Raw genomic sequence first — 12,509 nt, 5'->3', positions numbered from 1 at the left:
CTTATTGGAATGGTCAATTGTTATTTTTTAAATTCTTCTAGCACTTTGAGTCATTCGTATAATCTCCTATAACACTGCTACAAGGCAGGAGTTCATTAACTGCTCAGTCTTCTGTTTTGCCTTGTGATCCTTTTGTTTCAGTTGTATAACTAATCTGAGCAGACTCCATCCGTCATAATGGAATATCAATTGCATAGTAGGAGTTTGTTTTGTTGCAGAGTACATACACAGCAAAGAAATAAGCAATGCCTATACCAGCTTTTAAGCTCCCAATGGTCTTCTGTGATTATCTAGCTCCCCTTATTTGCCTTTGTGCTATTTGAATCAACTACTACTTGTGGTATTATGTTCCACATTCTCACCACTTGGGGTAAAAAAAAGTCTTCTTTGGGGTGGAATTGTTTATTGTCAGGTATACCAAGGTACAGTGGAAAGTATTTTTCTGCGTGCAGCTCAAACGATCATTTGGCAATTGCTCTCTCTCCTCAATTCTTGCTGTGCACACACTTGGCTAAGGATTTAAACCTGTAAGGAACAATCTTTAAGTTAATCTCTTTGTCTTTTTCTTGAGATTTGTTGTGTTGAATTTGGATAGGGAAATGTGTTTAGTTCATCGGGGCACATGAATCAGGCAGATCTTTATGAAAACTGAAACATGCTTGTGAACTTGTAATTGGGATGGATCAGAAATGACAAGATTCTGTTTGGCTGGTGGGCACGCAGTGGAAGTTGGTGGTGAGCCTAAATACTAAATCTGATTTATGGTCTGCTATATATTCATTTATTAGTGTCAAGTTCAGATTTAAATGTAATTCTGGTATTTAAGGTGTTTTCTGACTGTTTCAAAGCTCTGCTTAAAAACATTTTAAAGATGGAAAAATGCTTATTTTCGAAAATCCATGGGTGTTTTAATTTCCAGCCCAGCAGTTCATTCTATACAATTCTGACCAGAGGCGAGTTGATTCGTTCCTATTTAAATTTGTGCTGTTGATCCACAGAAGAGCAATTTAATTTGCTCACTGATCGTTTGTAGTAGCTGAGCCATCAGGGCAGGAGGAAAGAATATTGGAGGGATTTTTAAAAAAAAGTAGTGTTAACATTCTGCAGTGAGAACTTCAAAAGGGTCATGTTAGTCTCAAAAATGAAAAAAGCAAATATTTGTTTTCATGCTGTCCAATTATTCGATACTTCATTTTTGCTAAAAAAAAATTTGAACAGGTATTTGAAAATAACTGGGAAATTAGAATTATTTCACTTCGTTCAGAGGATTTGGAAATCATAAACCTTTACAGAATGAGTACCAATCTCAATTTGTCTGGGTGAAGAAGTAGCTTTTGTACTTTCTCACCACCCAGGTGTTTTCTTTTATTGTGCTCTCAATGGTGCTGCACAAAGTTTAAATTTTTCCTCAAGAGGGTGAGCCATCATCCTTCTGTGGCAGGTCGCATATGGCAGGGGGTGATGTGCTCTTAAATGCTTGATTGAAGTGCAAGCATTGGTATGCTTTTCAGGGTTACTCACTGCCAAATTCTAATGATAAGTTTTTGTATTGAGAGGGAAGATCTGTAGTGGAGGACAACCAAGGTTGAAAAGGGTAGAAAGTGTTATGTTGGGAATTTATGTTTAGAAGTAATGTTTAGATGTTTTAAGTTCAGGGAGAGGCTGAGGTGATGGTAGAAACCATTAGGCAATGTGCATGTTATGTACGAAAGTACAGCTATCAAAACCTTATTGGTTCATGCATTGTAACATTGGTTCATGCATTGTTCACAGTAACTTCATTGCAGTGTTAATAAAGATTGTTTTTATTTGTTAAAGCTTTGTTTAAAAACTTTGAGCTTCTTTTGGTAGGAACATCCTTGGAAATGCTAACCTGGTCTGATTTTGTTTCCAGCTCTCCTTTATTCAACATTCATTAATGAACCCAGATATCTTCTGTTTTGCTGACTACCCTTGTCATACTGTGGTGACCGATATCTTGAAAGCCCCTCCAGAGGATGATAACCGAGAAATTGCTACATGGTATGTATGTACTTCTGGAAGTTGTGAATCCAGAAAAAAGACGCTGCTCAGGACTACAAAAGTGTTATTACTTGTTATGCAAGTGGGAGATCATTTGAAACGGACAAATGTAAGCTAGAGGTGGTGTGTTCACTAAAATTGTGGCCTGCAACAATTTGGAGCAGACGTGATGTTGCACCAAATTGATTGCATGGTTTTATTTAGTATTGATACTTCCCTGCTAACACTGGTGAGTTCGGAAAAGGAAATTGGTGAATTTAAGTTGCAATATGTCCCTTTGCTGTTTGATCCACGGTGCTTTAGTTTAATTGAGGAAAATATTGGATCTATTTTTACCTTTTCAACTGCCTATTTGTCATGACTCAAAATAGCTTTGTTTCAAATTTAAAAAAAATCAATTCTTTGTCGTTGAATATGAAAACAAGGAAGTGATACAAAATTTGTCTACGGTATTTCTGAGGCAATTCGGTGTATTGCTTGCCGTTGTGGATACCTGGTTACTGAAAGGATTTTCGAGCACTAGTGAAAGGATACAGGGCCTTTTGTTAGAGATTTTGGTTACAACGAAAAACTTTAGTTTTTTGCTCTGGCACAGGGAGTATTAAGGGGGAATGTTATGGAAATATTCAAATGAGAGCTTTTGAGGAGATAAATACGAAACAATTGTTTGCAGGTGGGGATAGAGGTAGAATAATGACCAGAAGAATGGAAATTTGATTTATTTTTTGATGGGGGCAAAAGTAATGAGAATATGGAATGTTTTACTATGAGTGCCAATTGAGACCGAATTTATAAAGGAATTTGGAAAAGATTTGGCAAGGAAGATATATTTTAAAAGGTGTTGGAAAGGACAAGGGAATGGCCTTATAGACAGCTTCCGTTGAAGAGCTGGTATCTGCACAGGAGCAATGCTGTAGGTTTTGTAATTTTTATCGTGCTGCTGAGAACAATTGGGGCCACATGACTGCCTGGGGATACCCATTCATTATTCAGTTACAATAATTTTTTGAAGCTGATTCTGGAATATAGTGTGTTCATAGGCTGCTCCTCAGTGAGTTTGCTCTGGGAGAATGCTGCACTTAAGCTCCAAAGGTCTTAAGTGGTGTTCAAATAAGATATTTAGACAGGTTGTTCAAAGGGAGGCGAACCAAAAGGCTTTGAGCCCAGGAATTGAGATTTTATAGTTGTTGCTGATGATCTTGGGTTTCTGTGGGCTGCACGGAAGCACAGTAGTTAGTACTGTTGCTTCACAGGACTAGAGACCCAGGTTCGATTCCCGGCTTGGGTCACTGTCTGTGCAGAGTGCACGCTCTCCCCGTGCCAGTGTGGGTTTCTTCTGGGCGCTGTGGCTTTCTCTCAAGTCCCGAACCATGTGCTTGTTAGGTGAATTGAACATTGAATTCTCCCTTGGTGAAGTATGGCGCAGTGGTTAGCACTGCTGCCGCACGGCGCCAAGGTCCCAGGTTCAATCCTGGCTCTGACTCACTGTCTGTGTGGAGTTTGCACATTCTCACCGTATTTGCGTGGGTTTTATCCCTACAACCCAAAGATGTATAGGGTAGGTGGATTGCCCCTTAATTGGAATAAAATGAATTGGGTACTCTTTAAAAATAAATAAATACATAAAGAAATAAATTTTGAAAAAGAATTCTCCCTCAGTGCACCCGAACAGGCGCCGGAGTGTGGCGACTAGGGGATTTTCACAGTAACTTCATTGCAGTGTTAATATAAACCTACTGTGACATTATCATAGATTATCATAGAATTTACAGTGCAGAAGGAGGCCATTCGGCCCATCGAGTCTGCACCGGCTCTTGGCAAGAGTACCCTACCCAAGGTCAACACCTCCACCCTATCCCCATAACCCAGTAACCCAACCCAACACTAAGGGCAATTTTGGACACTAAGGGCAATTTATCATGGCCAATCCACCTAACCTGCACATCTTTGGACTGTGGGAGGAAACCGGAGCACCTGGAGGAAACCCACGCACACACTGGGAGGATGTGCAGACTCCGCACGCACAGTGACCCAAGCTGGAATCGAACCTGAGACCCTGGAGCTATGAAGCAATTGTGCTATCCACAATGCTACCGTGCTGCCCTTAATAAAGATTATTATAAATATAAATGTAGAAGAATATTTTCTGCCCCCATTTTAATTATACAGGGGTATGAAAAACATTGTTTGAAAAACATTTTACAACACCAAAGGATCAGGAAGTTTCAATGTTCTTTCTACATTAATTAAAGTGATGAGCACTAAAGGGCAGCATAGTAGCATAGTGGTGCTGATCTGTACGTTCATATTGTCTACTGCTGGCTCTTTCCTCAATGCAGGAAAAGTCTGGACCTCATTGAGACCTTACTGCGTCTTTCCGAGCTGGGACAGTATGAGCAGGTCAAACAGCTCTTCAACTTCCCCATCAAGCACTGCCCGGACATGCTGGTACTGGCCTTACTGCAGATCAACCCGACCTGGCACACTCTGCGCCATGAGCTCATTTCCACACTGATGCCAATTTTCCTGGGCAATCATCCGAATTCTGCCATTATCTTGCACTATGCATGGCACGGACAGGTAAGCTGAAATGGGGGATTTTTGGGAATACAACAGTTTGGTGCTTTATTTTTAAAACCAAGAAAAAGTGTAACTCCTGATGAAATGCCAATCTTTTATCAAGCCCATACTAACTTGCAAAATTAATTGGCTGCAATGTTTGCAGTCGTTCCCTGTGACCATCAGAATTAGAGCTGTCATCATTTTGTAAATAGTATCTAGTGCAGATAGCCAAATGTTGCAAATATACAACACAGCAGTTCATAGCATTCCACAGTGTTGGTGAGAAATGGGGTCTGATGGTATTCAGAGGCACTTTAAAAATTGACCATGTTGCTGCAGATAAATTTGAACTTTAAAAAAAAATAAAAATGTCCTAGTTGCTAATGATAAAAAATGTCGTCTTTTTGCTGAGAGGTTATGTATATATCCTGTAAGAGTATTTTTAAAAACATTTTACAGGGTCAATCCCCCTCAATCCGACAGCTGATCATGCACGCAATGGCAGAGTGGTACATGCGTGGTGAGCAGTATGACCAGGCCAAGCTCTCCCGTATTCTAGATGTAGCTCAAGACTTGAAGGTAAGAACTGTGCACAAGCTCACTCCGTGTTTGTTTGTGGGCTTATTGAGTGTAATGCAGTTCTGTCCTTTTAAGAACCCATGACTGATTTCCATCTCTTAAGCTCGGATAGTTCAGATTTGTGATGCTTCTGTTTCTTGTAAGGGGCTTTTCTTAAATTTATCTCATGATGGGGAAAAATCTTGAATCTGAACACCCCAGATCTGTTAGTGTTGCCATTTTGTGCAGGCAAATCAATTGATAAGATTAATGGGAAGATTCGTTCCAAATTTGTGACTCCCAAGACTGGAATGTAGACAGTTTTTTTTCTTGTATAGGATGTAGGCAACACTGGCAAATATTACCTATCCCTGATTGCCCTCGAGGAGGTGTTCGTGAACTGCTGCATTGAACAATCAAACCAAGAAAAAATAGAACTTGGAATGCTTGTGGTGTAATAGTACCAATATGCATGGGAAATGTCACATTTAAGTCAATATATACTTTTTTAAAAAATTTAGAGTACCCAATTCATTTTTTCCAATTAAGGGACAATTTAGCGTGTTCAATCCACCAAACCTGCACAGCTTTGGGTTGTGGGGGCAAAACCCACGCAAACACATGTGTTTTGGGGAGAATGTGCAAACTCCATACGGACAGTGACGCAGAGCCGGGTTCGAACCTAGGACCTCGGCACCGTGAGACTGCAGTGCTACCAGTGCGCCACCGTGCTGCCCGCCAATATATACTTCAATGTGTCCGTATACTTGGACTGAGAATCTTAATTCATCATCGCATTATTTACACTTTGCTTTTTGTAATTTCTATAACTCATGACCTCAATGCAATCCAATTTTGGAAAAAACTCGAAGATGGTTTTGTGTTCAGGTGCACATTTAAGAAATTTTCATACACCTATTATACCATTTTATTGACTTTTTTCTCTCTCAGTCTTTGACTTCTTGCTAGAATACTGTTTTGCAGGCTCCATACACACACCAGTACCTCGTCTGACTGAAACTTATTCATACGTGAGGATTTGTTAATTATAGAAGCCATCTTGGCAGTAATATTCCACTCGTACTTCCAGCAGGGCTACTACAGTCACCTTGGCTAAAATCAGCCAACTCACCCTAGACTGGTGTCTGTATGATTCAGCTGCTCCCTCAATTAGCATGCTGATTGATTGTGGGGAACCTCAACTATTATCTTTTGATAAAATCCTAATTATGTATTGCTGTGGGAATTGACTATTGAATAAATTTGCTGTTTTGTGTGCAAGGCACAGTGATTACCATTTTGTCACTGAACCAATATTGGAAACATGTATACAAAGAAATTAATTTGTCAGAATTCTTTTAGCTCTTACATTTCAGGCTTAGTACCAATGAATGCAGTCTTGAAACAGTAAAGCAGCTTACTCTTTTTAAATAGTGTTGTTTACTGTCAAAAGGGTAACTCATGTTATTGATGAAAGTTTCAAAGAGGGAGAAAGTGCAATTCAGAAAGATAACTGAGCACTTTGGGTGAAAAATCTCCATTTGACTCTGCCTTTCGGCTCTGCTCAGTTTTACAGCTGAGCTCAATTGTACATAATTGGTATTGGGACTAAAACCGTTGTCTGGCATACACTTGTACTGGCACTGTTTTAAATAATTTGAAGGTCTTTCATGTATGTGTAGTTGATACATGGTATGCATTCAGTGGGTAAGGATGACCATGCTTGGTGTAGGTACGTTTGATTTTAATGGGAAATCTATCTTGGGTGCACATGTAAACAAGCTATAAATCTCACTGGTGCCATCAGACATTGCAGTGAGGGGGAGGTTATGTGGGACTTCCCGCTAATTTGGTTACAATTATTCAAATAGGGGTCCTGACCTTCCTGGATGGCGGAAACCTTGTTGCATCAATGGCGGGGCACGGGGACAATCTTGTCACAAGATTTTACACCCATGGCCAAAATCCCGACCACAAAATGCATTTACAGAAGTGTAATCCAGCTAGTGGAGTTTTAGCATAACTAAACTTGCTGGAGTTCCTTACAATGAACTATTGAGCAAATGTGCAAAGAATGCAAGGTTATATTTCCAAATATATTTAAAGTTTGATTTTTATCTACTTCCATTTGCTACCTTGCCAAAATTATAATTTTTTTGAGTGTCGGCAAGAAACTACTTGCATAGTTGAGCCAAGCCAAATTGTTCAGTTCCAGCTAGGGATAGAGTGATCAGAAAAGAAAATTGCGGTTCAGTATTTTGTATATGTCCCTTACTGTCCCTCACTACCACATTCCAGTATTACTGAGATTAGTGTAGGAGGCTAGGATTTACTAACTCATCACTGACAGAATTAAGGCTGATTACTTAATTACTGGTCTGTTCAGATTAGCATCTTGCTTGATTCATCAGGGAGCCTTTTCAAGACTTTTTTTTACTGAGTATGTGTCTGATAGTTCATGATGCCAATTGTACAAAATCTGAATGTAATTCCCAACAGAATTGGAGATTAGGTTCTACTCTCTTCTGTTAAGAACTATTACTTTAAGGCTAAAGTGGAGTTTATAAAACTTGTGAATTTGGAACCAGTTAATCAAGTGATTGGACAGGTGATCATCTTTGTTTTTTTCCTTACAGGCCTTGTCTATGCTGCTAAATGGTACTCCATTTGCCTTTGTTATTGACCTTGCTGCACTTGCATCTCGCCGAGAATACCTCAAACTTGATAAATGGTTAACTGATAAAATTCGTGAGCATGGGGTAAGATACAAACATTGGCCATTTATTTTCTAAATGTAATGCGTGTTTCAATGTGAAGGATCATTTTGAACATTTGAAAATTAATGGCACAATTAAATACTACTACAGGGTCATCCATGGCTCAGTTGTTAGCATGCACACCTAAGCAGGAAGGTTATGAATTCAAGTCTAACTTGAGACTTGAGCCCGAAAATTTAGGCTGACACTTCAGTGCAGTACTGAGGAAGTTCTGTACTCAGTGGTGCTGTCTTTCGAACGAGGGATTAAAACAAGACCTCCTCAAATGGACATAAAGATTGGCTGCGTTTGCTGCAACTGTCATGCAAACGCAGTTCTAGTATTTCTCTGCCATGTTTGCCCTTAGCGCAGGTCGGGTTTGCGGAAATAAACATATAATCTACAGAAATTAATGGAAATTTTCCCCATTTCAGACTTATCACAAATGGGACAAAGTTTCCAAATCTGGAGTGGGTGTGAGGGCGGTCAGTTGGATGGTATTGGGCAATGGTTTTGGGGGGGGGGGGGGGGGGGGGGGCTACAACATTTAAAGCTTTGGCATTGATACATTTCAATTCTCAGTCATGCCCTCCAGGTTGTTTACAATTACATTAACTCAACCTGCTAAATTTATACTTCCGCAATATAGAATATTAGTATTTATCTTTCTCCTTTAGCTTTCAGTTAGATTATGATTCAAGTCTGTCCCAATTACTTAAAACTAATTGTTATGACCCACCATCTTGTTTTCCTGGAACATTTGTAGCACAACCATATCCAGTGTGTAATCAAAATATTAACTGCTTTCTGACTGAGCAGAGTGACGTCTGCCCCAATTGCCATTTTGTGCTGTCAGGAGGCACCGTGTAGAAGATTAATGGCACCATTTTGAAGCACAGGGGATCTATCCTTTGTGTCTTAGCCAATATATCATCACTTAATCAACATCACAGAAACAGATAATTTAGGTATTACCACATTGCTGTTTGTGGGAGCCCTCTTGTGCGAATTACATAAGAACATAAGAACTAGGAGCAGGAGTAGGCCATCTGGCCCCTCGAGCCTGCTCCGCCATTCAATTAGATCATGGCTGATCTTTTGTGGACTCAGCTCCACTTTCCGGCCCGAACACCATAACCCTTAATCCCTTTATTCTTCAAAAAACTATCTATCTTTACCTTAAAAAGATGTAATGAAGGAGCCTCAACTGCTTCACTGGGCAAGGAATTCCATAGATTCACAACCCTTTGGGTGAAGAAGTTCCTCCTAAACTCAGTCCTAAATCTACTTCCCCTTATTTTGAGGCTATGCCCCCTAGTTCTGCTGTCACCCGCCAGTGGAAACAACCTGCCCGCATCTATCCTATCTATTCCCTTCATAATTTTAAATGTTTCTATAAGATCCCCCCTCATCCTTCTAAATTCCAACGAGTACAGTCCCAGTCTACTCAACCTCTCCTCATAATCCAACCCCTTCAGCTCTGGGATTAACCTAGTGAATCTCCTCTGCACACCCTCCAGCGCCAGTACGTCCTTTCTCAAGTAAGGAGACCAAAACTGAACACAATACTCCAGGTGTGGCCGCACTAACACCTTATACAATTGCAACATAACCTCCCTAGTCTTAAACTCCATCCCTCTAGCAATGAAGGACAAAATTCCATTTGCCTTCTTAATCACCTGTTGCACTTGTAAACCAACCTTCTGTGACTCATGCACTAGCACACCCAAGTCTCTCTGAACAGCGGCATGCTTTAATTGGCTGCCTGATTCCCTATGTTACAATATGGACTACAGAATTCCTCCATTGACTGTAAAGTGCTTTGGGATATATTGTGGTCGTGGAAAAATAAATGCAAGTCTTTATTTAATTTGCACTTAAAATTAAATCTGCAGTAAATTCTGCCAAAGAAAATCCTTTTACCAATTAAGTAATTCTGTAGCACAGGAGGCAATATAATGACCGGATAATTGGGGGGGGTGGGGGGGATTTTCCCCACCACCTGTATGTTTATTGGTGGCGGGAAGCACCCACCATTGGCTGATGGAAAGTCTTCTGGTCCCGCTGCTGTCGATGGGATTTCCCGGGTTTCCTGGTAGCGGGGGTTTGCCGTCGGTGGGATCGGAAGATCCACTGCTGAGAACGGCCAGAACCCCTGGGGATCTTTTACATTCACTTGAAAAGACAGATTGGGGCAGCATGGTGGCGCAGTGGGTTAGCACTGCTGCCCCACAGCGCCGAGGTCCCAGGTTCGATCCCGGCCCTGGGCCACTGTGTGTGTGGACTTTGCACATTCTCACGTGTCTGCGTGGGTTTCACCCCCACAATCACTGCAGCAGAATAGGTTGATTGGCCATTCTAAATTGCCCCTTAATTAGAAAAAATGAATTGAGTACTCTAAATTTATTTTTATTTAAAAAGAAAAGGCAGATGGACCTTGATTTAACATCTCATTCAAAAATTGTCGGCTCCAATAGTGCCATGTTCCGCAGTGCCGCACAATCGCAGATTTCTATGCTCAAATCTCTGGAATGGACTTAAACCCACAACTTTCTGTTTCTGAGACAAAGGTGCTATTCAGTAAGCCACACCTGACAATTCCACTACCATGAAAGCTTCACAAATAATCCTATTTCAACTGGCTGTTAAAGTATACAGGTATAAAGTTTTATGCAGTCTAATTTTTCAGATGCATGGCAACACTGGTGAACAAGTTGTCTTGCAGCCTGATGCTTTGCTTCAGAATCATGTACATTCCAGAGAAAAAAAAAGCTGCAATCAGGATATTGATCTACCTTTGTGGAACAGTCGTGAGGACTCTGCATTGAGCACCAAGTTCTTGTTAGGATTGCAATGGGAGTGGGATATAATTTGCTGACTATGATCCTCTCGTTGACTATCATAAAAATAAGTAGGATTACATGGTCAGCACAATGAATAATTGGTTAAAACAATTTATTGACTTTTTATACTTTTAATTCAATGCAAGGTAGTTAACATTTTGTTCAGTTCTATAGGTTCCTGTATTCTTCAGGTTGGTTCTAGTTTGGCTTGAGGTAGTGAAACTCCAAGTCAGGAGTTTTAGAATATTTCTGTACTGACTCAACAAAAACATTTTCAGCAACTTGAATGTGATGTCATATCTGGAAAAAGTAAATATCCAGAATTGCACTTGGTACAATCATTCTTCAGAATCAGCATTATTAGAACATAGAACAGTACAGCACAGAACAGGCCCTTCGGCCCTCGATGTTGTGCCGAGCAATGATCACCCTACTCAAACCCACGAATCCACCCTATACCCGGGACCCTGGAGCTGTGAAGCATTTATGCTAACCACCATGCTACCGTGCTGCCCACTATTCTGAACTTAATTTTTGTTGGGTTAACAAGAAAGCATCAAAGATTTGAATAGTATTTATAGACTCCCAATTTATGTTATTCCATGGGTCATTCTGAGATCCTTATGCTGGCAACAATCGTTGCTCCCACGTTTTAGCCAGTACTGCTGTTAATCCAGGTATCAGGTTGAGAGTAGGGGTCCATATTGAGTCCTTTATTCTGCCACTTTCCATCTCTCCAGTTGCATTGGCATTGTTTTAACCAATTATTCATTGTGCTGACCATGTAATCCTACTTATTTTTTATGATAGCCAACGAGAGGATCATAGTCAGCAAATTATATTCCACTCCCATTGCAATCCCAACAAGGACTTGTGCTCAATGCAGAGTCCTCACGACTGTTTGACAAAGGTAGATCAATATCCTGATTGCAGCTTTTTTTCTCTGGAATATACATGATTCTGAAGCAAAGCATCAGGCTCCAAGACCACCTGTTCACCAGTGTTGCCATACATCTGAAAAATTAGACTGCATAAAACTGTATACCTGAATACTTTAACAGCCAGTTGAAATAGGATTATTTGTGAAGCACTTTTATGGTAGTGGAATTGTCAGGTGTGGCACTATTGGAGGTGACAGAGTTATCCCTCTGGTTTCCTATTATATATCTGATGGCACATGGACAAATCACAGAAATAAAAGGTTGCAAAATAACAAGTTGTCAGAGTTACGATGAAAGGATATGCTTTAAAGAGATAACTGCACTTCATAGTAAATCAGTGTATTTCAAACTTTTTGGATTGTTTCTTAGAGTCATAAGGTGTATGTGGGGAGAAGGGCTGGACACAAGAGGGTGATAACTTCCAACTCTGTATTTTGACAGGAACCATTTATCCAGGCATGTGTGACGTTCCTAAAGAGACGGTGTCCTTCCATTATGGGTGGACTGGCCCCAGAAAAGGAACAGCCCAAGAGTGCTCAGCTTCCTCCAGAAACACTGGCTACCATGTTGGCTTGCTTGCAAGCCTGTGCAGGGTAAGAATAGCACCTCAAAATATATATTGTTTCCACTCTTTGTGAAATTGGGCAGCGCAATCGCAAGATGGTGTCAATTAGTTTTGAACCAGTGATATATTTCTAGATTCTAAAGGCGCCAAGGTGTTTGGGGAGAGCGTGAGAGACTAGCTTTTGAGATAGAGGATCTGCCATGATATTGAATGGCTGAGCAGGCTGAAAGAGCTGAATGACATTCTGCCCCTGGTTTCAATC

General features: G+C 40.5%; 1 protein-coding gene across 9 annotated transcripts in view; it reads left to right on the top strand.

Annotated features, from left to right (window-relative positions):
• Positions 1–12,509, top strand: part of cnot1 (CCR4-NOT transcription complex, subunit 1) — a 244,344-nt gene that overhangs the window by 111,986 nt on the left and 119,849 nt on the right. For all 9 annotated transcript variants that reach the window (XM_038807123.1, XM_038807130.1, XM_038807124.1 and 6 more), the window contains 5 exons: positions 1,895–2,022; positions 4,362–4,602; positions 5,044–5,163; positions 7,779–7,901; positions 12,124–12,275. In XM_038807123.1, coding sequence (XP_038663051.1) covers positions 1,895–2,022; positions 4,362–4,602; positions 5,044–5,163; positions 7,779–7,901; positions 12,124–12,275 — 764 coding nt within the window. The remainder of the gene's footprint in view (positions 1–1,894; positions 2,023–4,361; positions 4,603–5,043; positions 5,164–7,778; positions 7,902–12,123; positions 12,276–12,509) is intronic.

Source organism: Scyliorhinus canicula, chromosome 9, assembly GCF_902713615.1.
Source record: "Scyliorhinus canicula chromosome 9, sScyCan1.1, whole genome shotgun sequence".
Taxonomy (NCBI): Eukaryota; Metazoa; Chordata; class Chondrichthyes; order Carcharhiniformes; family Scyliorhinidae; genus Scyliorhinus; species Scyliorhinus canicula.
This window is presented reverse-complemented; position numbering and strand designations above follow the sequence as displayed.